Source organism: Camellia sinensis, chromosome 9 (genome assembly GCF_055761805.1).
Source record: "Camellia sinensis isolate YWXY chromosome 9, ASM5576180v1, whole genome shotgun sequence".
NCBI classification, from domain to species: Eukaryota; Viridiplantae; Streptophyta; class Magnoliopsida; order Ericales; family Theaceae; genus Camellia; species Camellia sinensis.
This window is the reverse complement of record NC_138969.1, coordinates 11,451,925-11,477,025: the sequence shown is the minus strand read 5'-3', so window position 1 is coordinate 11,477,025 and position 25,101 is coordinate 11,451,925. Positions and strand designations below refer to the sequence as shown.

At 36.2% G+C, this 25,101-nt stretch overlaps 2 protein-coding genes across 3 annotated transcripts; one reads left to right on the top strand and one right to left on the bottom strand.

Moving 5' to 3' along the window:
• The first annotated feature begins 1,086 nt into the window (after positions 1 to 1,086).
• LOC114265884 (uncharacterized) lies at positions 1,087 to 14,095 on the top strand. Of its 2 annotated transcripts, none has more exons than XM_028206721.2 (16): positions 1,087 to 1,334; positions 2,754 to 2,798; positions 3,100 to 3,140; positions 3,236 to 3,317; positions 4,303 to 4,347; positions 4,891 to 4,947; positions 5,791 to 5,850; positions 5,942 to 6,069; positions 10,340 to 10,607; positions 10,814 to 10,880; positions 11,131 to 11,201; positions 11,279 to 11,368; positions 11,561 to 11,669; positions 12,196 to 12,287; positions 12,881 to 12,986; positions 13,719 to 14,095. In XM_028206721.2, exons 1-16 carry the CDS (start codon positions 1,215 to 1,217, stop codon positions 13,841 to 13,843), a joined length of 1,506 nt encoding a protein of 501 aa, XP_028062522.2. In that variant the 5' UTR covers positions 1,087 to 1,214; the 3' UTR covers positions 13,844 to 14,095. The 2 variants fall into 2 exon arrangements, with proteins under 2 accessions (XP_028062522.2, XP_028062524.2); XM_028206723.2 differs by having other exon boundaries at positions 1,121 to 1,334; positions 3,236 to 3,306.
• Positions 14,096 to 14,790: 695 nt separating this feature from the next.
• Positions 14,791 to 19,214, bottom strand: LOC114265883 (SUPPRESSOR-OF-WHITE-APRICOT/SURP RNA-binding domain containing protein 1). Its single transcript, XM_028206719.2, has 4 exons — positions 18,950 to 19,214; positions 16,899 to 17,920; positions 16,061 to 16,332; positions 14,791 to 15,855 (listed from the first exon to the last, which is right to left on the bottom strand). The coding sequence occupies exons 2-4, from the start codon at positions 17,888 to 17,890 to the stop codon at positions 15,074 to 15,076; spliced, it is 2,046 nt and encodes a 681-aa protein (XP_028062520.1). The 5' UTR covers positions 17,891 to 17,920; positions 18,950 to 19,214; the 3' UTR covers positions 14,791 to 15,073.
• Between the last annotated feature and the right edge of the window lie 5,887 nt (positions 19,215 to 25,101).

Here is a 25,101-nt window from a genome sequence, read left to right as displayed (position 1 = left end):
TGATTTGAGTGTGGAGTTGTATTTTGAGTTATGAGTTTTGAAAAGAAAAAATTTATTTTGTTATAAGTTTTGAAATTTTTTGAATTTATTTTTTTAGGGTACATATTTTGTATTTTAAATATTTTTTATTTATTTTAATGTGCATTATATTTCATACATTTATGTGTTGTATTTTTTAATATTTTAAATATTAAAATTTTTTTAATTTTTTTTTTAATTTTAAATGTGTCATTTTTAATATAAATATTTTTAAATTATTTTATTTTATGGTTGTGTTGGTCAAAGCAAAGGGTTTTCTCGTCTTTTACGTTATGGCAGTGATGTTCGTCTTGAAGAAAAGGGTTTTTCGTCTTTTTGCAGGCAAAAGTAAGGGTAATATGGTCATTTTATATAAAATACTAACGTCGTTTGTGCAAAATAGACAGAATGGGAGAATCTTGACATTGTCAGGTAAAGTAGGGGATGTTACTGTAATTATTCAAACCACAGGGGAGGTCCCTGTATTTGTTAGAAACCTCAGGGGAGGTAAATGTAATTTAACCAACTATTTTTAAAATACTCAAATAAAAAAATATTTTTTTTTCAATTAATTGTTTTTAAGTAATTTTTTTGAATAATTTTTTTTTTCAAAGAACTTCTATGTCAATTATTTTATGTCAATTAATTTTTATGTCAATTCATTTTTTAGGCTGTATAAACATTAAAAATATTTTAAAATTATTTAGAAAATTAAAATATTAAAAATATTCTAAAAATAAAATATTAAGAATATTAAAAATATTCTGAAAATCAAAATATTAAAAATATTTCAAAATTCAAAATATTTACAATTAAAATATTAAAATATTTTTATGAAAATTAAAATATTAAAAATATCTTTGTAAAATAAAATAAAATATTTAAAATAAAAAATAAAAAAATTTTAAAATAAAAATTAAGTTATTTTTGAATTTAGAAAATAGTTTTGAATTGGTTATGAATTTTAAAAAATAATAATTATAATTTGAAATGAGTTTGGAGAAATGAATGCAAAATTATGATTGAAAAGCTACAAATAAATACCACACTCAAATCAGCTTTGGAATTATATTTTGAAATCTTAACCAAACAGAGCCGAATTGTCTCTGAGAACTCTCACCTTCTAGACAAATAGAGAGAGAGAGAGAGTCATAAACCCTAGTTTCACCTCCGAACTCACCTCTGTGTATTCAACAATGGAGACGAACAAAGACTCAATAGTGGATGTGAGATCAGTGGTCGAAGCTATATCTTCAGACGACAATGACGCTCCTCTTTACCAGGTCGAAAGCCTTTGTATGCGTTGCCGCCAAAACGTATCTTCTCTCCTCTCTCTCTCTCTCTATATATATATATGCTGATTATGTAATTTTGTAGAACTGGTTTCTAAAACTATTGTGAATGTGACGATGCCAAAAGATTGTTTTTTTTTTGTTCTTCAGAATCTTCTAAATTTCACTGTAGGGATGGATTAGATAATCAAAATAGTATTTTTCACATATTTTGATTATGGGATAACCAAGCTCCTCAAAATTGTTTCTTTTTTTCTTTTTTTTTTGTTTTATGTTTAATTTTTGGGAAAATAAAACACTTGTTTTGTTTTCGTTTTTGTGTTTAGCAAACAAAATTGGGTTGCTTTCAGGATTTAATCATAAAAATATAAAACAAAAAAACGAAATGCAACAACCAAACAGAAGAAAAGAGAAGGAAAAAGTGGCAAAATATTATCTTTTAACGCTCTGTTTGTTTGAATGGAAAATATTTTCCAAAAAATGTTAGAAAACAAAAACGAAAAAGTATTTTCCATGGTGAACAAAAAAAGAAGCCATTTGGCAGTAAATATTTTTCACAAATGTTTTTCAAACTACTACCAATATGTTATCACACTACCACCATCACCATCACCGTCGCCATCACTGCTACTGCCACCTCACCACTACACCGCCGCCACCACCAAACATGGAAAAATGTTTTTTCCAGAAAACATTTTATGGAAAAAGTTTTTTTAGAAAATGTTTTCCGTTAATAATGTTTTTCGCCAAAGTTTCATTCACTTTTCCTTTTCTTTTTTTGCTTTTGCTCCATAAACCCCTCCTTCAAAGACAATATCAAAACACGGGGGGTGTTTGGGAAACCAATATTGAGGCTAAAATAGCCTCAAATACATTTTTAGCCAAATAGCCTCAAATATCTTAAACCAATAGAAAAAAAAAAAAATCATTTCGGCATGGGGCAGCTACACTGTCACGTTCACAGTGTAGCACAGTGGAGTTGACAGCCTATTGCCTAAGATAGTAAATGGCGATTTTGCCCCTTCACACCAATTTTGAAAAATGTAAGATTAGGAACAAATTTGTCATTTAATTTCAAACATCATTTCAACACATTTTTCAATACAACAACTCAAATAAAAATCCATCCCATCTTCCCAAACACAAAAACTAAAATAGCCTACTAAAATAGTCAAAAAGCTAAAAAACCTTTAAAATAGCCACTTCTCAAACACCCACACAATAACTTGGGTTTGTCAGCCTTTTTTGAATTTCTGCTTTTCGGTTACCTGGTTTCATCAAAAGCTTTTCATTAATTCATATCGGCAAATGTAGTATTTATTATTGAGCTGAGATGCTTCAAAAAAAAAAAATATAGCAGTTACATGGATTTACTTTCATCTAGTAATCATGGGATATCAATCGTGAATTTCTGAACGTTGTCTAATGTGGTGGTGTTAACAGGGCACAACGAGGTTTTTATTAACTTTGATTCCGCACTTCAGAAAGGTATGCTTTTGCCATCTTTGGGGAATATTGTTTACTTGAAAGGTTTAAGTTAACATGAATGTTATTGTTGTTACTTTTACTAGGCTATTGTTTTTCTTAGTTTTATATTATTTAGAAAGTTCCATTATGTTATGAAGGGTTAAGCTTTGACAATCTACCCTAGAAAAATGGGTTGAATCTCTCTCTCTCTCTCGAGTACATGCTTGCTTGATGTTGCCCTGCCTGCTTCATTTTCTTGTCTTGAGCTTATGGAAAATCATGTGAAGGTTTCTTTCTATAGCAAAATCCTTTCTACTTGCAGATCTTGTTGTCAGCCTTTGAGTGTCCACATTGTGGTGAGAGGTAGTTATTTTTACGCCCTTTACAATCTTTATCATATTTAGGTCAATTTGTCTTTTCTAACAGGTCCTTATGTTATCTGTCTGGTCTATCTGTAGGAACAATGAAGTGCAGTTTGCTGGTGAGCTCCAGCCCCGAGGGTGTCATTATCAATTGAACTTTCCACCAGGTGATCAAGAGGTTGTCTCATGTGGAATGAACTTTTATAAAATGAAGCACTTTTAAGTTATATAATTTTGCATTTATCAAAATATGCTTTCGTTTTTTAATGAAAAGATGCTCATTAAGCTAAACTAAGTTGTCGGTCAAAATATAATAAAATATTTATTTGTAATGAAATTTAATTTCGTTAAGCCCCTGTTGTGATGTGCCTCTTTGCGGATTTCTTACTTGTGAAAAAGAAGAAAATTAGAACTATTTATATTGTCTATTTGAGCTTTGAACTTAATTCCAGACCACTTTCCTAATAGTTGAAGACTGTATATTGGCTAATTTTTACTCCTGCTTGAGAACTTATGATAGTAATTTCTTGTGTATTTGAAATCACTTGCAAGTTCTACTAGTTGATAGATAATTTAAAGAAAGATACAATCACTTTTTAAGATGTTTTGTCTACCCTTATGGCACAGTGACTTCTCTGAATTTATGCTTTTCAGCTACCTGGTTTCATCCAAAGCTGAGTAAAAATGTGGTTGTAAATATGTTCATACGAACTGCACTTGTCATTTTAGCTGTCCTCTCCCACATTTGAGTTTGTAATTTGCATTTGTTATTTGTTCCTCACTCATGCAACAATGATTTCTCCTACTTATCTTTAGTTTGGGGTTACTCTCAGTCTCAGGGGGTTTCTTTCTAGCTGGTTTGTAATTTTAAATTTTCTAACACCATGCACGCCTTTGTGAGGTTTTAGATGTAGCTATTACATCTGCTCCCAAGCTCTTCCATCTCTTGTTGTTGTCATCATTATCATTGTTGTTCTTGGTATATACATACAAACTTTTGCGCTGCAAAATTGTTTCTCTATTTTTAAGCAAAATGTAAGTTGCACTGCTCTTACTTGCAAATGATACAGATACAAACTTTTGCTAATGGCTTAACTGTTTTCCAAAGTTTTTAGGAAAGTAAAATTTTTAAAGTGTTATACTAATGGAGTTATTCTATGCAGATGCTCAATCGGCAAGTAGTGAAATCTGACACGGCCACTATTAAGGTATATTTTGGGTTCCACTTTTAACTTGACTTTCGTCAACTATACAATTTTCTTATTCTATTGGCATTATTTTGGTAAAATTATATTGAGTAAACTAGACTTGGCAGTCTGCTGGTTTGAATGTTCAAATAATGACTGGATTGTTTACATATGTCTATGATGGCTGTTCTACATACATACATACATATATTTTTATTGGATGGGACCCTTGTTTCCTTTGATTTCCCTAGATTTCTCCCCCAACCCATTTAGTTTATTGTAAACAAAGTATATTAGTTCTCCTTCTAATCATTGTATCTACTAGTTTCATCTCTTTATAAAAGGATGCTTTCTGATCATTGGCAGCCCCCTTCTAATAATAACAAAATTACACTTCTAGTGTTACGAATCTTGCATGTATTATTGGTGTTGTACTTATTTGTCAGTTATGATTGATGACGATTGATCTGTGTGACCTCCCTGTATGCATTGTTTATCATTAACATCTTTGAATTGTTATTGTGATCTAAGAGATTTGCATTTTTCTATCATTGGTTTTTACAGATTCCTGAACTGGATTTTGAGATTCCTCCAGAGGCTCAGCGTGGATCTTTGTCAACGGTATCTCCTTTTATAACCTACTCCTAATTTCATATTATCTTCTGTACTTATGATGCTTAACTTGTCCTTTTGTTTATGTATTACCTTTTGCCAAGATGTTTACACATTATGTGAGCAATTTGACTGGTTGCCACTGGCAATTGGTACCTTCTTCCCATACAAGTGCAACTTTTTATGATCGTATTTCTGTCAGATATAGATTTTGCAATGGTAGTTACACCAGAGTGTTAAAAAAGGTATTGTATCAAGTGGGACTTTTTTCTGTATTTGTTTTTTTTTTTCTTTTCTTCAAATTATTACATTTTTCATGATAAGAAATGCATTGGTGATATCTCCCGTTGATGGGTTTTTCCTTTTCTTTGGTTTTGTTTGGGTGCATCACATGTAGAAGCCACTTGGAGAGTAGGAATTAATATCATCCCATCCCATCCCATCATTTGGATAATAACTTCGATAAATAGTTCTGCTGTGTGTAACATGTTATCATGATTATATTTCTCTGCTCTGTCTTACCTTGGCCATTAACTCTTTGTTCCTATATGTCTATTCATATAAGTGATGTCCAGTCATGTTAAACTAGTAATATTTTGTTAAGTCAGAATTCTGAAGTGAGTAGTGCAGAGGAGTCGCTCAATTTATGAGTTAAAAGTTCAGTATATTCTCCAAGATTGCTGGTGCATTGTGCATGAATTTTGAATAAAACCCCCCTTTTTTTCTTCTTTTCATGCAGTTTTGAGTCAACATGTTTGATCTTGTGTTATTCTTTTCCACATAATCTGTGTTATTTATTTGGATGCTTATCTTTGTACACTATTAACCCCACCCCTGCTGTCTGTTTTCCAGGTGGAAGGGATATTGTTACGAGCTGCGGATGAAATAGAGGCCCTTCAAGAAGAAAGAAAGGTACATGTTAATTTGAACTCACTAGCCATTTTTCTTCATCTTCCTCCTTCTCCTTCTTAGGTTCCCTTACAACCTATCTTCTGCTTTTCAGAAAGTGGATCCCCAATCTGCTGAAGCAATTGACCGGTTCTTGCCAAAATTGAGGGCTTGTGCAAAAGGCGAGTCATCCTTTACAATCATTCTTGATGATCCTGCTGGCAACAGTTTCATTGAGAACCCGTAAGTGCCTGCCCACACCCATTAACATTTAAATCTATTGTTAAAAACTACTCCATCTACTACACCTACCACTACCTACTACACACCTACCACTACCACCTACTACCACCTACTCCACTACATCTCCTATATAAGGTGCCCCTCACCATTTGTAATATATAACATGAATCAATCAATAATACATCAATTTCAACATGGTATCAGAGCAGGTTTAGAACCTATAATTTTTCGCTTCACCGGCGGACGGCAACCTCACCTTAGCCGTCCGCCGGACCTCAACCTATTCCGTTTATTTTCTACACATACCTTCCCATCATTGCACAAATACTCTCTCTCATTACCAATCTTTCATGTTCTACACATACCTTCCCACTGCCGCATTGCCTCCTTCGCCTCTCTCTCTCTCTCCACAGAGCATGGATTCATCAAATGATGGTAAAGTAGAAATGTTTTTCTTGCCATGGATAGTGCAAAGAGGCCACATGATCCCAGCCATAGACACAACAAGGGTATTTGCAGCTCATGGAGCTAAAGTGACCATAATCACAACTCCAGCGCATGCTCAGCTCTTCCAGAAATCGATCGAGAGAGACCAGTCATTAGGTCATGAAATCAGCTTCCACACCTTCAAATTACCCACCGCCGAGTTCGGCTTGCCTGAGGGATGTGAGAATCTCCTCGCCGGCTCGCTTGGCATGATGGAGAAGCTTTGCTTGGCCATCCAGAAGCTTCAACAACCCATCGAGCAATTCATCCGAGAACGAGAGGCCTCGCTCCTTGCCACTGCTGAACAGAACGCACCAGAAATAGGGGGACCCACCATCAGAACCGCTCTCAGTCACCATAGACGCACTGTCACAGCCGCCGTGTCCAGCACCCAAATCAAGCACGAACAGAACCCCTTCGTGATCTCCGCATCGCTGTCGGCTCTGAATCGCATTAGCCCCTTCGAATCCATTTTTACTTCCAACCACACCTGGGTCGTACAACCCATGACCCGATTCGATTCCAATCGATCTGACTCGTCCAATGGAGGAATATGAGAAGCATAGATTAAGAGCCGCTTCACGCGATCGATCGGCTCAGGCAGAGCTTTGAACTCTGATGCCAGAGATTGAAGCTTTTTGACTGTCAATGAGGGGCAGAAGAGGAGGGAATTAGGGTTTTGGGAAGTTGGAATCACTGCACAAACCCATCTCTCTTTTCTCTCTCTCGGCATCACAAATCCCATTTTACTTTTCTTTTCTTATTTCTTTATTTTTTCTTTTACTTCCTTTACCACCACGCACCGACCCAACCATATCTCTTTTGCAGGGCACAAACCCCAACCTACATTCTCTTTCTCTGAAATCCCATCATTATTTTTTTTTTATTTTATTTTATCCCATCATTCACTACCTTTTGCACACACCCATACTCCTTTTTATTTTTTAAACCAATCTTTATTTATTTATTTATCTTTTTTTCTTTTCATCCACTTTACACCACGCTGTCTGATCCCACTATACCCTTTATTTATTTATTTTATTTTATCTTCCTTCTTTCAAAAAAAAATATATATATATATATATATATCCATTCACATCCAACACGTCATTCCACCCATAATTTATATATTTTATTAAAAACAACCAAACCACAAAAAAAAAAAAAAAACAAACAAACAGAAAAAAAAAAAAACAAAAACAAATCACACATTCTCAACCCTTTTTTCTGCATGTTCTTTCTACCATCGGGTTTGCACAACACATTTATTTTCTTCATATCAGGGGATCAACCCCGATCACAATTTTACACCCAAAAAAAAAAAAAAAAAAAAAAAAAAAAAACAAACAAACAAACAAACAAACAACCCACAACAACCACATCCACAGGCGGAATTTTTCTTCTCTACTCTGCTGCCGGTCTCTTCTTCTTGCCTCCGTCCTGGGCGGTCCTTGACGGTGTTGCCTCCGTGTTTCCCACTCCACCGAGCACGTTCACTCCACCCTGCTCCTCCACTACAGCATATGGTGGACCTCCAAATCGGAACATCACGGTAGCCTTCCGCTTCAGCTCCTTGTTTTCCGCCTTCAGCACACTTATCTCTGCTCGCGCATCCTTATACATGCGCTGGAGCAGAGCCAGTTGGCTGTTTAAATGCTGCACCTCATTTGTCCTACTCTGCAGCCGGTGCGACAAGTTTGTGACTGCCGTCATCGTCTCCACACAGGACTTCAAAGTATACTGATTGGCTTCAATGTCAGTTTGCACTGCCATTTTTTGCTCCACAGACCGCATAGGAAAGTTCAACGGAGCAAACCCTGGGGCGCTTGGTTGAGGTTCACTGGCCCCCGCACCAGTTATCTCTCTTGTTGACTCGTTAAGGTCTGGAAAGAGAGTGAGCAGACCACGGGAAGACGAAGCCATTTTCTGGAAAACAGAGTGTTACAGAGTATCTCTCAGAAATCTCTCTCAGAAAACAGAGACAACAGAGTGTTACAGAGTATCTCTCTCAGAAATCTCTCTCAGAAAAACGAAGAGTTTTTCAGAGTTTTTCTAGCAGGTTTTTGTCTCTGCTTCCAAGCCTCCGCCTCCGCTTCGGTTTATAAAGACCATGACAAAGAGGCCGACACGCGTTCTGTCGATCACGTGCATCGCCGCGTGTCTGGCGCACCTTTTGATGGCACGCCTTTTTATGGATTGGGCACGCCTTTTGATGGCACGCCTTTTGAAAACATGGGCACGCCTTTTGATGGCACGTCTTTTTATGGATTGGGCACGCCTTTTGATGGCACGCCTTTTGAAAGATTGGGCACACCTTTTGAGGGTGCGACTTTTTCATGGGTCCGACAAGACTTTGTAAACTGTCCCGACATTGATTTCGGTTAGTTTCTACAAGGGTCCAGCAAGACTCCGTAAACTGTCACAGGCTTTATCTGCTACCACGGTCTGCCACAACTATACAGTGTCCTCTACAACGTTATGACACAACCATCCAGCGTCTTCACCAACGGTCTGACACGACCATACAGTGTCTCCTATCCTTTTTTATTTTATGTATTCGTGTATTTTCTTGTTTTGTTACTCTCTCCAAACTCAAGTTGGTTAGTTCCTATCCCCCTTGAGTTTGCGGGGGCTGTTAAAAACTACTCCACCTACTACACCTACTACACCTACCACTACCTACTACCACCTACTCCACTACATCTCCTATATAAGGAGCCCCTCACCATTTGTAATATACAACATGAATCAATCAATAATACATCAATTTCAACATCTATAAAATGACATAATACATTACATAAGTGTCTGCTTTAGGTCTGATTATAGTAAAAATATAATGATATTTGAACTGTAGAGAGGATGTCCTCCAAACCCCCTGCTAAGACTTGGGAGGACCCTCCAATATTACAAGAAATCTGCTTTGAAGCTGAAATTCTTGTGCAAATTTCTAGCACAAGAGAGTTTAATTAATTTGATCTTCATCGTGGTATTTCTGTTGTATGTGCTGTTTGTTGCAGCTTCAATGGGCTGCCTATGGTTATTATCTATGTTACGCAGACTCTTTAAAATAAATCAAATACCCGTGTCAGACACCGGACACTCAGATAAGAGCATGTGATATGTGTCGGCTACTTTTCAACAGACAGTTCTTATATAATTGTATATAACACTATTATTATATGTACATATTGTTGTATAGTTGCAATAAATGTCTTTTTGAATGTCTTTTTGACACTGTAAGTTACATATAGCACTATTTTATCTCACATACTTGATTAAAAATATAAAATATGACATTTGTTTTGCCGAGTCCATGTACCCTTAAATTTATGGTTTGAAAACTCTGCCCTCTAGATACATACCCACATCTGACACCTGTATCCCAGTCCATGTAACATAGGTTATTTTTTAAATTTTTGTTGTTTTGTTTTTTTTAAATTGTGAGATTTTGTGCGACTGTTGTTGTAACTTTTGCTAACAGTATAAGTGGTAAAAATAGCTTAATTAAGCTGGAAAAAGTTGATTATCTTGTGGCTCAGTGAGGGGTGCTTTTAGATTCTGCTTATAGATTATTAGCTTATAATAAGCTATAACAAACAGGCCCATAGTTAGTTCTTCTCTCCGTGTTTCTCCCTTTCATTAATGCGGGGCCTTTAAATAAGTATATTAACAAATGATTTCTTGTGTACCTCACTTTAAATGCTTTCTTGCTTTCTTTCTCTTCCTGTCTCTCTTTTTTTTGTTTTGGGTAATCTGAAGGGCATCCACTGATCCCTGATAGGTTTGCTCCATCTCCGGATCCTTCATTGACAATTAAGTTCTATGAACGAACTCCTGAGCAACAAGCATCACTGGGGTACGTTGTCGACCCATCACTTGGGGGAGAACATCGTGATGAAGCTTTATCAGAGGAACTAAATAGTACTGGTGATCAAACTAGAAGAGAACCGCATGGATTAATTGGAGCTGCAGCTGGTCAGCGGGCTATTGCTCAGGGTAATAGTGCAGAATTTGCTGAATCTTTGTTTCGGTACTCTGCACCAGAAGAGGTACAAATATCCTTTCAAAAGTTCATTCCCACCTCCTGCTTTCTTATCCCTCCTCCCGTCTTTTGTGGTGCAAATGTAGAACGTAAATTTGTTGCAAAATGAGCATGGATAATTCGCTACTCTATTTTCTTGAATTTCACATCTGTTTCTTTTATGAAATGGGAAGCTGCAATTCAATTATTTATTTATTTCTTCTTGCTGGATAGGTGATGAGCTTCCCATCAACATGTGGAACCTGTGCAGCCAAGTGTGAGACTCGAATGTTTGTCACTAGTATCCTTCTTATCTCTTCTGTCATTGAGATGTGACATGGCACTAGTGGTTCTGTTTTTATACTACTTGCCATATACAAATAATATGGCATACATTTAGTGTCTGAAAGGATTGTGGAGAACGATATTTGAGGAATCTAAGATTGTTTCTACTACCATGAGTTTTGTGGTTGGAAATGAAAACTATTTTTCCCTCAGATCATTTTACCGATAAATATGCACAGGCTTTGTTGAGCTTAACAATTTAACAGATATTCCATACTTCCGAGAAGTGATCGTCATGGCATCCTCTTGTGATGCTTGTGGGTACCGCAATTCTGAGGTTTGTACATACGTATATATTTTCTTTACTATTCTCGTTTTTAATATCCTGATGATGTGTATGCTTTCCCTTTGCAGTTGAAGCCTGGTGGCCGTATTCCCCAAAAAGGAAAGAAAATTACAGTTCTTGTGAAGAACATTAATGATCTAAGCCGTGATGTGATAAAGGTATGCCATTGTCACTCATATTTTTTGTGCAAATGAACATTTTGAATATGCCTTCATGAAAACTGACAATGGCTAACTAAGGATGTTTGAATCTAATTAATGCTGGAGAAAAAAAACACAAGGGGTTCCCTAAACTTACGCTTGCTTATAGGCTTCAAATGTGCTGACTAACAATCATTTGATATATCTCAGTCAGATACTGCTAGTGTAGAAGTTCCAGAGCTTGACTTGGTGCTGACAAGTGGAACATTGGGTGGAGTTGTGACTACTGTTGAAGGTCTGATCACTAAAATTAGTGAAAGTGGGTACCTTTTCCATCCTTTGGTTTTCATTTTCATGCTGCAATTTCTATCCTTAAGCTGAAGATTTTCTTGGCGGTTTTTCATCTATTTATTTTCTAATTATAGGACAGGAATGTATATGTTTCCAAATATTGATGGTTTTTGCACTCTCATTTTTAAAGATGGTATAGATTGACCAACTTTCACATGTTAGTAGTTGTTTGACTTGTAGGGATTTGGATTCCTAAATTTATGTCTTTGTGCAGTTCTCTCTCTCTCTCTCTCTCTCTGGTTAAGATACTATAGTGTGCATTGGGAGCTAGTGGATGTTATCAATATATAACTGATGTTAATGTTATAAATATGGAGATGGACATCTTCACATTATTTGTCTCTGATTTTAATTTTGATTTCTTTTGCTTTGTAGTTAGTCATGCTATCAATTTTTATTTTATTGCCTCTTTTTCCTCCTTTTTTGGTTATATGCACCAACATTTACACATCTCTTGCCAAATTGAATTATATATTATATGATTAATTGTGCAGATCTTGAGAGAGTACATGGATTTACTTTTGGGGACAGTCTTGATGATAGTAAGAAAAGCAAGTGGCTAGACTTCAGAGCAAGGCTTAACAAGGTAGTGAACTCTCAAATATGATGTTTTCAATTCTTTACGAACTAAATAGCCATCATGATCCCAAAAAAGGAGTAGAGAATAAATGACAAAGGAAAGCTACCATCTGTCATATGCCTGTAGCATTTCCTGAACCTTAAATTTTTTCCCTTTAATTATCAGATCAGTTCGGCAAATCCTTTACTGTGGCATTTCTCAAACCCTTGTCTGTTTGTCTGTCTGTCTGTCTCTCTCCCCCCACCACCCAAAAGAGATTATTGTAGATGGTGTAAAAAATGATATTGTTTCTCAATTCAGAATCGCAAAAAACACGCATACACAAGATACACAGATATTGCTTAGTGTAGACAATTTTCAAGTGACTCATTTATTGTCAGTTCATTTTTTCTCAATGTTGAAGATTGCACACGAAATGCATGTCCATGTTGACTCTCTCTTACCATTTGAATGTGTCCAACGGATAGTGAAATGGACTGCTGTACATTCACATTTATTTAGCGTCTTCTCCACGTGGGCATTAAATGTATGTTATTGGTGATTTGTCTGACTGTTTAAACTATCTGTGAGCATTCAACTGTCTGACTGTTACTGTACAGCTTCTGAGTGTGGAAGATCCGTGGACATTGATCATTGATGATGCCCTGGCTAATTCTTTTGTCACACCGGCAATTGACGATGTTAAAGATGACCATCAGTTATCATGTAAGTCCTCCACACATCTCTATGGCTGGTGTTCTGATGCAATCTTATTTATATGAGACAACTGTTTTTATGGGTTGTAGGCTTGTATGTCCCTTCTGTGGATAAAGCTGTCAATACAAAAAAGTCGAACTCTTCTCTCTACTTTTTTACACGTCTTTTTATAATAAATCAAAAAATACTAAAAAAGTCAATTCTTAAAACAACCCTGAGTCAACGGCCAAGTTGAAAATCCTCATAACCATGTTTTGGAGAATGGCCGGGGTTTCAATTTTTTTGGTTTTTTTTTTCTTTTTCTTTTTCTTCAAATATCTTTCTTCAAGAAAATGTATAGAGCTGTGGTTTATCTGATGTGGTCTTCATATTAGGCAGACAAGCCCTAGCACTTGGACGGACCTTATTTTGTGCATATTGTACAATGCTGTTTTCAGCGCAGTTTTAACCACTGGTTCAATGGTTGAAACTCGGCCTATTAAACTTGAGGTGTTGCTGGTTTGAGCTTTAGGGCAGCCACTTTGTACAATTCGTGTCAAAAGTTTAGTCTATACCCAATGTACCTCTTCCAGACCCCAATGGGTACCAACCCATGCCTACTCTTTTTTCTCTTTATCTTTTTTACTGTGTTTGCTAAGGATTTTTCTCTTCACAACTATTTATGGCACGTAATTCTACCTTGCTAGCATTTTTTTTCTTTTTATTGTTGCTGTTGTATGATGTCATATTGACAATGTGCAGTCGAGGAATATGAGAGGTCGTGGGAGCAGAATGAGGAGTTGGGTCTGAATGATATTGACACCTCTTCAGCCGACACTGCATACGAGTCGACTGATGCTACACGAAAGGAGGGAACAACTGTATGAAATTTTCTTGCTGTTTCCATGTTTTCCAATACAAGTGAAAGCACATGCGCCTAGTCCTCATTATCTATCATTTTCAAGTTGTACGAGTTTCCTATTTTCAAGTTGAAACAGTTTTGTTTTGTATTTGTTTTTTGTGTTTTTAAAGGAATCAAGTTGTAAAAACACGTGGGACAAACCCTCGTGGTAGTTTGTATCTTGTTAGATAACTGATGTTACTTTATGAGAGCACTCTATAGTTTCTGTTTGGCTTCACCCCTCATTCCCAATTTTTATCACTGAGTTTATCTGCATGTTTGAATGTGGCATTAACCATTAAGCTTTGTTTGATTAGGACAAATTAAGGGGGGGTGCTAGTAGAAAATGAAGTGAAAGAAAAGAAATAAAAGGGAAATTATATTTTACACCAAAAAAACAAAAAGGGAAATTATATTTTATTGTAAGCATTTGATTAGCATCAAAATTTTGCAAGAAAGAAATCATGAGTAACCCTTTGGACAAATTATTAAAAAAAAATAAAAATTGGAGGGATTATATTTTGGAAAAAAAAAAAAAAACCTAATTAACATGCTAGTGTGAGTTGGCATAGCAAAATTAACTTTATTGTAATTTCTTCCACAATAATGCTGAACAAAAGTTGCATTTGTTTTTCCCCTTTCCCTCACTTTTCACCATTTTCATCTTAGTAGTTTCTTAGTTGTGTTTTAGTGGGAATGGTTCAAGGATTGGGAAATATTTTTGATTCTATGTATGAGTGTCTTTACCCTTCCCAACTAAGGTTTATACACCCCAAAATGTTCGAACATAGAGACAGAGAGAGATTTGAAACCAAGGAATCAGTTTTTTTTGGGTCTTCATCAACAAAGATCAACTTTCTCAACAAAATAAATAAATAAATAAACAAAGATGAGAGAGAGAGAGAGAGAGAGAGAGAGAGAGAGAGAGAGAAGTTTGAAACCAAGGAATCAGTTTCATAAACAAAGACAAAAGCAAGTGTACCCTTTCCATGCATTAACACTAGAACATTCATATCAACCAAAATCACAAGGCCCTAAAATCAATAATGCCAAATGCTCCTAGCATTAAAAAAGTAAAAGGTATTTCCAACTCCGAGCACAGAAACAGGGGAACAAAGGGGGAGGTGGGGGAGAAACGAAAAACAAGAATGAACATGAACAGTACCCTCCAGTTTTCAGGCCCCACTACAATTAGAGTTGCAACAAATCGGCTTTTTCACCTTGCAGTAGCTGCTCTTGCACTCATAGATGTATGGTAATTGGAGCTTCTCTGTTTCCTATAAGAAGAATAAACATCATCATATTGACTCGCCTCATTTGGATTAGGGGCGGCACCTAGTCCCAACCGTCCCGAGCTACTCGACCCAGGTTTCCTTTCTACACTTCCATCAGCATAAGTCCCCGTCTCCGGATCCACCTGTAGATTTGGGGGTGGAGGAATGCAAGCTCCACCTTTGCGAACCGGCGAATCTCGTTCGTACTCCTCGTCGTCATCTTTTGAGTCAGACCCATTCATGGGTCCCTCAGAAGGGTTAACCTCTCCGATCTCTTTGAAAAACTTCGACACACTATTAAGAATTTCAGAAGGAGATACATTGGAAGGCGGGATTACAGTTGGGATATCGAGAGGGCTCATGGGAGAGTAAGGTACCCCACTGCCGATTTGCATCTTTCTGACCATTCCAGGAATAAGACCAGGTGGAAATAAAGGGTACGGGGGTAATTTTTCACCCGTGTTGCTAATTGATGGTGGCAATAGATGGGGTGCAGTCTGTTGATTTGCAGGTAGAAGAGAAGACTGTATGGGTATGGACCCGGTAAAAGGACCGGTAGGGACTGAATTGGGAAGAAACGGCTGGGTTGCTAGGGATGATGGCATGGCTGGTATAGAAGGAACTAATTTATCAGGATAGTCTTTATCAGTCAATATTGGCACCGAACCTTGCTTATCAAGCTGCCACTGTAGGGCATTATGATTTGTTGCCAGTTGTGGCAATCCTGAACACAAAGAAAAACAAGTTCAACATATATAAATTCAAAAATTCAGACAGAAAACACGAGTATATGCAAACTAAGGACAAAAAACCCACAGTAAAGATCATACTTTTCTTCAAACTTGCAATTTTCCAAGCGAGCTGAGGATCAGCATAAGAGAGAGAGAGAGAGAGAGAGAGAGAGAGAGAGAGAGAGAGAGAGAGAGAACCTGCAGTTGAGGGATCAGTTGAAGCAGCAGATAATTCCTTTGGAAAGAAATTCGTTGGTGGTCCACCAATCATCTCATTCTCAAGCGCATGAATAGTGACATGATCATAGACTTCCTTGGAAGCCCAGAACTGTAAGATTTTCTGCAATCGTGATTGATTTTCCTCCTTGTTTTGAGGGTTGTGGTAAATCCTGGCAAGCATGGAACCTAAAACAGGCTTAAATGCAAGTGCCTCGTTATCAAGTTCATGAGGGTTGATCCTACGCTGCAAGCTGTATATTTCAAGAATGACACAAGGATAAACATATGTAGCATCAATGCACACATTGATAGCCAAAAGATTAAACAATTAAGAAGCATTCAAGAAAGAAATAATTTCTTGCGTTCGCATCACAATAGCTCGATTTTAATTCCCCTTACTATATCATCAAAATCGAAGAACATTGCTATCTTGCCAAAATATAATTACCAGGATAGATCAATACCACATATTCATTAAAACAACAGTGTAATATCATTGTATCAAATTGAACAAACTTAAAAAGAAATTTCTATCTGGGAGGAAAATCAAATTTTATTATTATTTTTTATATGACAAATTTGGAAGGACACATAATAATGTACTCGAGTAGCCAGTGGACACCACGAGATATGAAGCAGTGGAAGCATTTAAGAGGCAGAAAATATCAGTGAATAAGAATCCTGCAATACATGTAATAAAGAAGAAGAAAATAAAGCAATAGGTCTTCACACACAGGAAAGCAGCCAAAATCAAATTCATTTCAACAGCACTCAAATTTATGTTGAACTAAGATTTGGCATAGCACTGGAAGTGTACCTGTCAAATAGAATGTCATTGGCAAGGTAAATTATATGCAATTGTCTCTCAGAATCATCCACACCAAACACCCTGTCCCTAAGTGCCTCGGCCAGAGCTGGTGCAAATGGAGACCTCTGCATAAACCAAATCTTGGCACCTTTGATTGACTCTTTGGTTCCAGTGAGATTGTTAAGCACATTGTTCATCTCCATCGCAACATCTGAAGGCAGAGGTCCAGAGAGACCTTTGAATGACCTGGAAGAGTGATCATAATCTGGTCGTCCATGACCAACAAAAGGCTGAGAATGTTGATGGTGCTGTTGTTGCTCATAAAACGGTGGTGTAAAAGGAGGTTGGTGCATTTGAGGACCACCCAACGGAGGAGCATTTAACGATGACTGGTTCATCATAGGATTTGGAGGACGCATCATAGGCATAGAAGAGGATGGGAAAGGTGGGTTGAAGGGGCCACCCGGGCCATGTGTAGATAACCAAAGCTTGTACCGGTAGTAATTATGGCCCTCACCACCAAATAGAAAGCTATAATCAGGATTGTCTTGCTGTTTTTCACGAATCATGGCTTCAAATTCAGGGCCATTTTTGGCAGCATACTCAACAAGTTTATCGATTCGCTTTTGGAGTTCAGGATCAGATGGTGGAGCTGCAGGGTGTGGTGGAGAATCATATGGACCAATGAAAGGTGAAGGAACAAGATGAGGGGCCATATGTGGAGGAAATACAGGTGGAGGCTGTTGTTGCTGCTGAAGATGAAGAAGGTGAGGATGTGGTGGAGGATGAGGATGGAGTTGATGTGGTTGTTGCATGTGGCGAGGGAAAGGATACTGTTGGAGAGAGGGATGTGGTGGAAGAAAAGGAGGACCGTGTACTGATGGAGGGAACTGTTGATGAAAACCAAATTGTTGCTGCTGTTGAATATTAGTTGTTTGCTGCTGCTGCTGCTGCTGAACAAATGCCATAGCTGTGGCATAATCATGAGCTTGTCGATCCATATTACAGATTTAGGGAAACCTTTGAAACACCTAATCCAATAAATAAAGCAAAATATGAAGAAGTCCCTCTACTACAGTAGCAGAACAGATATCGGAATAAAATGCATTTAAATATGAGTATCCAATATGTCATTCAGCAGTATATGATTAATGAACTGTCAAGTTTTATGCAGTATTTGGTTCACTATAATGAAGGTTGGAATGGAATGATTATTCTGCCAAAACACCCATTAAGCATTCCCATGTTTGGTACGGTAAAAAGTAAAAACATATATTCCAAATGGAATCACCAGAATGACCATTCCATTGGGAAGTCAAAGAACAACCATCCCATTCCTACCCAAAATCATTCCAACAAACCAAACACTCTCTTAAGTGTTAAAAGGCTCCTCTTTACAAAACCACCTTGCATTTGCTGAACAAAAAATCAACTTCACAAAGTTTTATTGAACAATTAACCTAGTTACCTAGGTTTCACTAAGGCCTTCTAGAAGAGTCAGGATTTCAGCTTTGACAGAACACTAATCCCTTCTGGTCATGAAAGGATAGTCATACATACCCTCTCAATCCCTTTTGAACAAATCGATTCCTAAATCAATAAATCATAAGGAAGCAATAATGGCTAATTCTTATACAAGGGAAGACAAAAATTTTCAGAAACCCAAAATCGTTATTTGAAATACAAAAATTAAACCGATTTTCCTGATATTCTAAATCAGAAGCATAGAAAAATTGTGAATGTAAAACCCTACAACAAACAAAAAAACAACTAATTGTAGATGATCTGATAAAATATCAACAACCAAATTTGATTTAAATGGTTCCAAATACTAAAATCAGAACACATAGACAACAAACTATAATTCATATATAAAAATACTAGTTTTTTCAATTACATACAAGAAAATAATGAATGGGGAAAGTGGGTTACTCATATTCACAAATTATCCAGACAAAGCTCTCACCTTTTTCACCCAATAATGAAAATTTCTTCGGATTTTGGAAACAAAGACAAAGAACCCAGATTGAGGGGAAGGCAGAGGAGGAGAGGGGTGGTACCTGAAGAGTGGAGGACTGCTTCAATGGCTGTGGCGATGGGACTATGAGTTCTCTCTTTCAATATCTCTGCGTAATCTGCCCTAAAATGGAGGTGGTGTGGATAGTGCAAAATTACCGGCTGATTAGGCTTCGTATGGAAGACAAATATATAAAAAACAAAAACAAAAAAATGCAAAATAATAAGTCAAATACCATATTTAAACTATCATCATTTTAGTTTTTTTCTTATAAAATTTTAAAAAAATTATCAAATCAACCTTTTAGTACCAAATTAAAAAAAAGTCTTACCTCTGAAAAGTAACTAAATTTTTATTTCCCAAACCACCCTGTAGATTTTTTTGAGAAATCAGTTAAAAGTTAATTTTTTAATTTTTTAAACTTTTTTGTCTTCCTATGTATAAAAAATTGTGAGACGTGATATGATTTAAAATGAAAAAATTTTATTTCTACATATTTAATTACTTCAGTACACATCTTCTCTCAGTACATACATTTATTAATTTGATTATTAATTAATTTTCTCAATCTACATACTAAAAATTACAATTATATCATTTACTTATAATCATTGTACACATACTACTCAACCCTCCTTTCCACATTTTTTTTTTGTTTTTTTGTTTTTTTTAATGTTTTTCGGTTTAGAGATTTCGACACTGATTTTTTGAAATTACACATTTAATTCGAAACTTAACTTTTGAATAAAAGTGATTAGTTCGATAAATTTGTTCCAAAAAAAAACTTTCTGTGATTGATGTCCGAATATAATTAAATAATTCGGCAATTAATGTCCAAATATACTGAAATAATTCGGTATTGTTTGTCTGACTGAAAATCACGAAAAAAAAAAAAAAAGTTCTGCACAAAAAAAACTAACATTTTCATTACTAATAGAGTATAAATCTAGAGATTAAAACAATATGAGAGTATTGATTTGCAAACAATAGAGGAGTATAGAGTGTGTAGCAAGCATAGTAACAACAATAAAAAAAAAATTAAGGTTTAGTTTTTTTTATTCAAAAATTATACATTGAGACTTTTTTTTTTTTTTAAAGATTGTACAGAAAATATTTTCATATAATATTATAAATGCTAGTGAATGTCTATTATGGTCATTTTAATTTAAGACATGATTGTTATTAAAATAATATTTTATTAAATATGTGCACTGAGATAATTGGGTACATGTAAATAAAATTTCCTTAAAATGAGTTAAAAGTTAAAAATTAGTTTTTTACTTAGCTTCCCAAATTGCCCCTGTATTTGTTCCCATCCTGTTTTAATAATAAAAGAAAATTAGGAACTCATTGATAAGGTGCGATAATTTATAGAGGTAATTACCAATAAGTTTTAATAGTTAGATTTAATTCTCATCAAATCTTATTAAAAATAAGTTTTATTAAAATCGTCGCTAAAAAAATTTATTGTAACGCTTTTTATGTCTGTATTTAAAAATTGATAATTAATGACTTTTTTTATTACGATTTTTATACATTGTCACTAAAACTTATAATTACTGACATTTTTCTGTGACGAAATTTTAAATTGTCGCTAAAAGTTCAAAATTAATGACTTTTTTGTTACAATTTTTTTAAATTGTCGTTAAAATTATAATTACTGACAATTTTTTATGACAATATTTTAAAATTGTCGGTAAAAATTAATAATTAGCGATTTTTTAATAATATTTGATAAAAACACATTAATTATTATATAACTTATTGGACAATAAATTTACTTATTAACACTTATATGTAAGTCTTTCAAACAAAAACATATGTAAAATTAAATAAAATATAAATATATTTTATTTACATTTATAATTTTATCAACCGTTTCTAATAAACTGCTCCCGTTCAAATGGTTTAACTGCAGCTCAAAAGTAAATACATGAATCTAATATGTAAAAAAAATATATATATATTTAATATTTTTATGAAAAATAAAAATGTATGAATTAAAAAATTTTACAATTCTTTTTAAAATTTTTAAACTAAAATGATTTTTTTTTTTTTTACATTTTTGTGCAAATTTATTAGTGCTAAGCATTTTATGGATAAAAGAGTACAAAATATATTGGAATGTGTAAATACATATAAAAATATTTTGAAATAAGTAAAATTTGTATTGGGATTTTAATATTTTTTGTATTTTATAATTTTGTGATGTATAATTTTTAATACATATAAAAATACATATAAGCAGGATGTTATTTTAATTAAAAAATAAATAAATAAAAATGCTACTAAAAATTCAATTATTCTCTATATTTTTTTAAATATCTTTTTTGTAAAAAATAAAAAACTAAAAAAACTAAAATAGCTAGTTTCAAAACAATCATTTGCTATTGCAATTTAATTTTGTGGTCTTAAGTGAATTGGTCGGCCAATCAATTAGTTGAATCAACCTATTTCATTCGGGTTTTTTTTTTTAAATTTACAAAAAAAAAAAAAAAAAAAACGGTTCTATGTGATAATCATATTTTACTTAATTTATTACATTTATCTTAAAAAAATAAACCTCAAGTGTATTAATTTTTTTGTGATAAATGTAATAAATTAAACAAATTAGAATTATTATATCGATATCATTTTTTTATATAAATAAAAGCTTATTTAATTAATTAAACATGTTACAATTATCAAATCAATCTAAAGGTCGTACAAAATAAATTATTCAAATAAACAAAAACGATACTTATGATAGATTCTATAGACCCAAACAATACACTCTTGTCTAGCTATTGGAGGTAATCGAGACCCTTGGGCCTTGCTTGAAAATAATGGCTGTATTTGGTTCAATTCTGGAATCATGATTCCACCCTCATATTCCAACCTTCTGTTTGATTATAGTTTTCAAAATATAATTTCAAATCATATTTCAGAACACATTTGAAAATATGTTTGGTAACCAGATGTAGACACCCCATTTTTGACCGACCTTAAGACTCAGACGTCACTGATTGAGCGCTTGGTGATGTTGCATATCGTGCTCGTTCAGAGGTTTCAGAGTCTCGGCTGCGAGCCCTGCCTCCGGACTTCCGGACTCTTTCATGTTTTGCCTCGGTTTGCGAACCAGGCTCTGTTTTGTCTGTTTTCTCTTCTCGAAGGGAGGGAGAGGTCTCCTAGATCATCTCTCAGTGGCCGTAGGCTACGTTTCGTGGTCGTAGGCCATTTTGCCCGTTTGGAGTCCGGTTTCTGGTTTTTCGGAGCCGTTGGCCGTGTGCCTCGGTTCGGGACCGCTTAACCACCTCCGTTTGCTCCGTTTTTTTGGCATGCATCTTATTTACTTCCTTTTGAAGGACACTGCGGTCCGAAAAACTAACTTCGTGGTCGAACACCACTTCCGGTGCCTAACAGTCAGTTTTCGGGGCCTCGGGCTGCGCGTTTCGGCCCCCGAACCTCCATTTTGCATTGGTTTGAGTTCATTTTTGGCAGGGACCTCTGTTTCATTGTTAGGAAGGTCGTAGAAGGGTGGGAGGCCAGTAATTGTTCTGACAACCAGTTTTATTCCTCCATCGCCCTCCGTCGCCTTTTTTTCTCACTTGAAAGCCAATGTTGACCACCCTAAGGCCACTTTTTCCAGCCCTAAACCACATATTTGTGTTGTACACACCTAGGAGGCCACCAATATCACATGGCCAACCAGTAATTGTGTTTGACCCTTTTGAACCCCTCAAAAAAGTGGACTTTTCTCTCTCCTGGTTTACTTTCTCCAGTTTTTGACCACATGGTTGTGTTGTGCACACATGGGAGGCCACCAATCTGGGGTGGCCGGCCACTAATACTGCTTGAACCTTTTGACCCTTGGCCAGCCGGCCATGGGGAGGGCCGGCCGGCCACCTGAAACTTAAATACCAGGCCGGCCTTGCTCCCCCTCCTCTGGTATATTACAAATCTGTATTTTGTTACCCCCCAGATTGTCTATCCGGGGGGGCTGCACTTTTGGGGGGAAATTTAAATTCCATTCCCCCCCTTTTTCCCCCCCTCTTTTGCCTATATATCCAGACCCTCCAGCTCCCATTTGAAGGGTTTGAAATTTTGGTTTGGAGCTCCTACATTGTATCTCTCTCTCTCTACACTCCAACCCTCAAAACCTCCCAAACCCTACACCATTTCTACACCACCACCTAGCACCACACCACCACCATCCATTCCAGCCACTTGGAGCTGTTTTCCAGAGCTAAGGAGCCATCAAACTTGGTCCAAGAGTTGTCAAAGATTTGGTCTTCAAGGGTAAGTCTTCTCCTCCCTCTTTCTTGCCTTATTTTGCTCAATATATTAGCCATACTTTCTTTCATATTTGGGCTCCGACCCTAACTGAAAATAACATTATTTTGAGATCTTTTTCAGGTTTGTTTTCGGGTCCTTCCATGTTTAAGGTCTCTAGCTACCACTTGCTTCTTTACCTCTCTTGTATGCCTCTTTCTTGCATAGTATTTTAGGCATATTTGTAAACTGTTTTGAGTTTAGTTATGAACTGAAAAGTGGCTTATTTTGAGCCCTTCTTCAACATTGTTGAAGGGCTCTTCACTGTTTGAGGCATCCTTTTGTCACTTGCCTCTTTATCCCTCTTTTGGCCTTATTTTTGCATGTTTTGTTAGCCCCTTGTGCTTGTATTTTTGGGCTCTGGTCCGAACTATAAATAGCCTTATTTTGACCCCCTCTTCTTGTTTCATCAAGGGACTTTTGCTTTTTGAAGCTCCCTTTTTGCTCTTTGTGTTTAAACCTCTATTTAGGCCTTATTTTGCATAGTATTTTAAGCTTGCATGTGCACTGTTTTGGGTTTGGTCACTAACTGTAAGATACCTTTTTTGGAGCCTCTCTTCAACTTCGTTGAAGGGATCTTTGCCATTTGGGACCAGCTGCTGTCCCTTTGTGTTTAATCTCTATTTTGGGGCCATTTTTGCATGATAGATTAGCCCTATTTGTGTTCATATTTGAGACTTGTTATAAACTGGAAATATGCATGTTTTGGGACTGTCTTGCTTCTGTCTTCATACTTCATGATCAAATAATGCATGTTTTGTATAGCTATAGGCCAATGCATATGCCTGGTTTTGTGTTTCAGGTTCATTCCATGCATCGGGTGCCATGTTTCCATGTTTCGGAGCTGTTTTGCATCATATTTCAGCACTGAAATTTGCATGTTTGCATATCATGTTTCATGCCTTGCCATGCCTTGTTAGTGTTGCATGCTATGCCTTGGGTTCGGTCCTCGGTTTGCGTGCACGCGTGCACGCATCTCGAGTGTCTCATTTTCATCTAATGGCTACCGATGTGAGTGTGGCTGAGGTCCACTCATGTTGGTGTAAGTCCATTGTGCATTGTGTATGCCATTTCAATTCACAGCATTGCGTATGCTAGGTTGTATGTTAGAGCATTGTGTATGCCATGTTACATCGTGCATTGTGTATGCCATTTCATAGCATTGTGCATGCTAGGTTGTATATTAGTTGCATTCATGCATGTCATGCATATTGCATTGTGCTTGGGATAGGAATTAGCCCAAGCACGGGAAACGAGGTACGTTTCATACTCCGAGTGACGGAACGTGTCTCAATTCCTGGTCGCCGACGCCGTGGATTATCCATGATGGAGTCTAGGCCTTGTTGTGTCTATATGTGCATTCATTTCATATTAAGTCGTGCAAATCAACTCCTCGGCCATCATGCATCAAGATGCGTGATTGGTGGCACGAGGATCGAGGACTACACTCCCTGAAGAGTAGTCATGCATACATATGTGAAAATACTTTGCCATGCCCCTTTGTTGCTCTCTGTTGCAGCAAATCAGAAATCAGCAGCCTTCCGAAGCTTGCCACGTATCCCGAGAATAATTGCAAATAGAGGCTAATTGGGGCATCGCGAGGGATTCTCCGCACAAGGCAACCCGAGCATGCATCATTCATCATTCGGAGCAGATTTGAGGCAGTCCCTGGCTTGCATGCCAATTTATTGCTTTCCTAATTTAATTTGTTAATTAATTAGGGTTTTGTAATTATTTGGACTGTAATTATTTATTCGGGACTGTATTATTTATTCGGATCCTCTGCGCGAGGGCACAACTGTAATAAGTGTGCGTGTGTGTGATGTATGTCTTCCAACCCCACATCTTTCTCCCTTTTATTTACCTGCTTATAATGGTTAGATT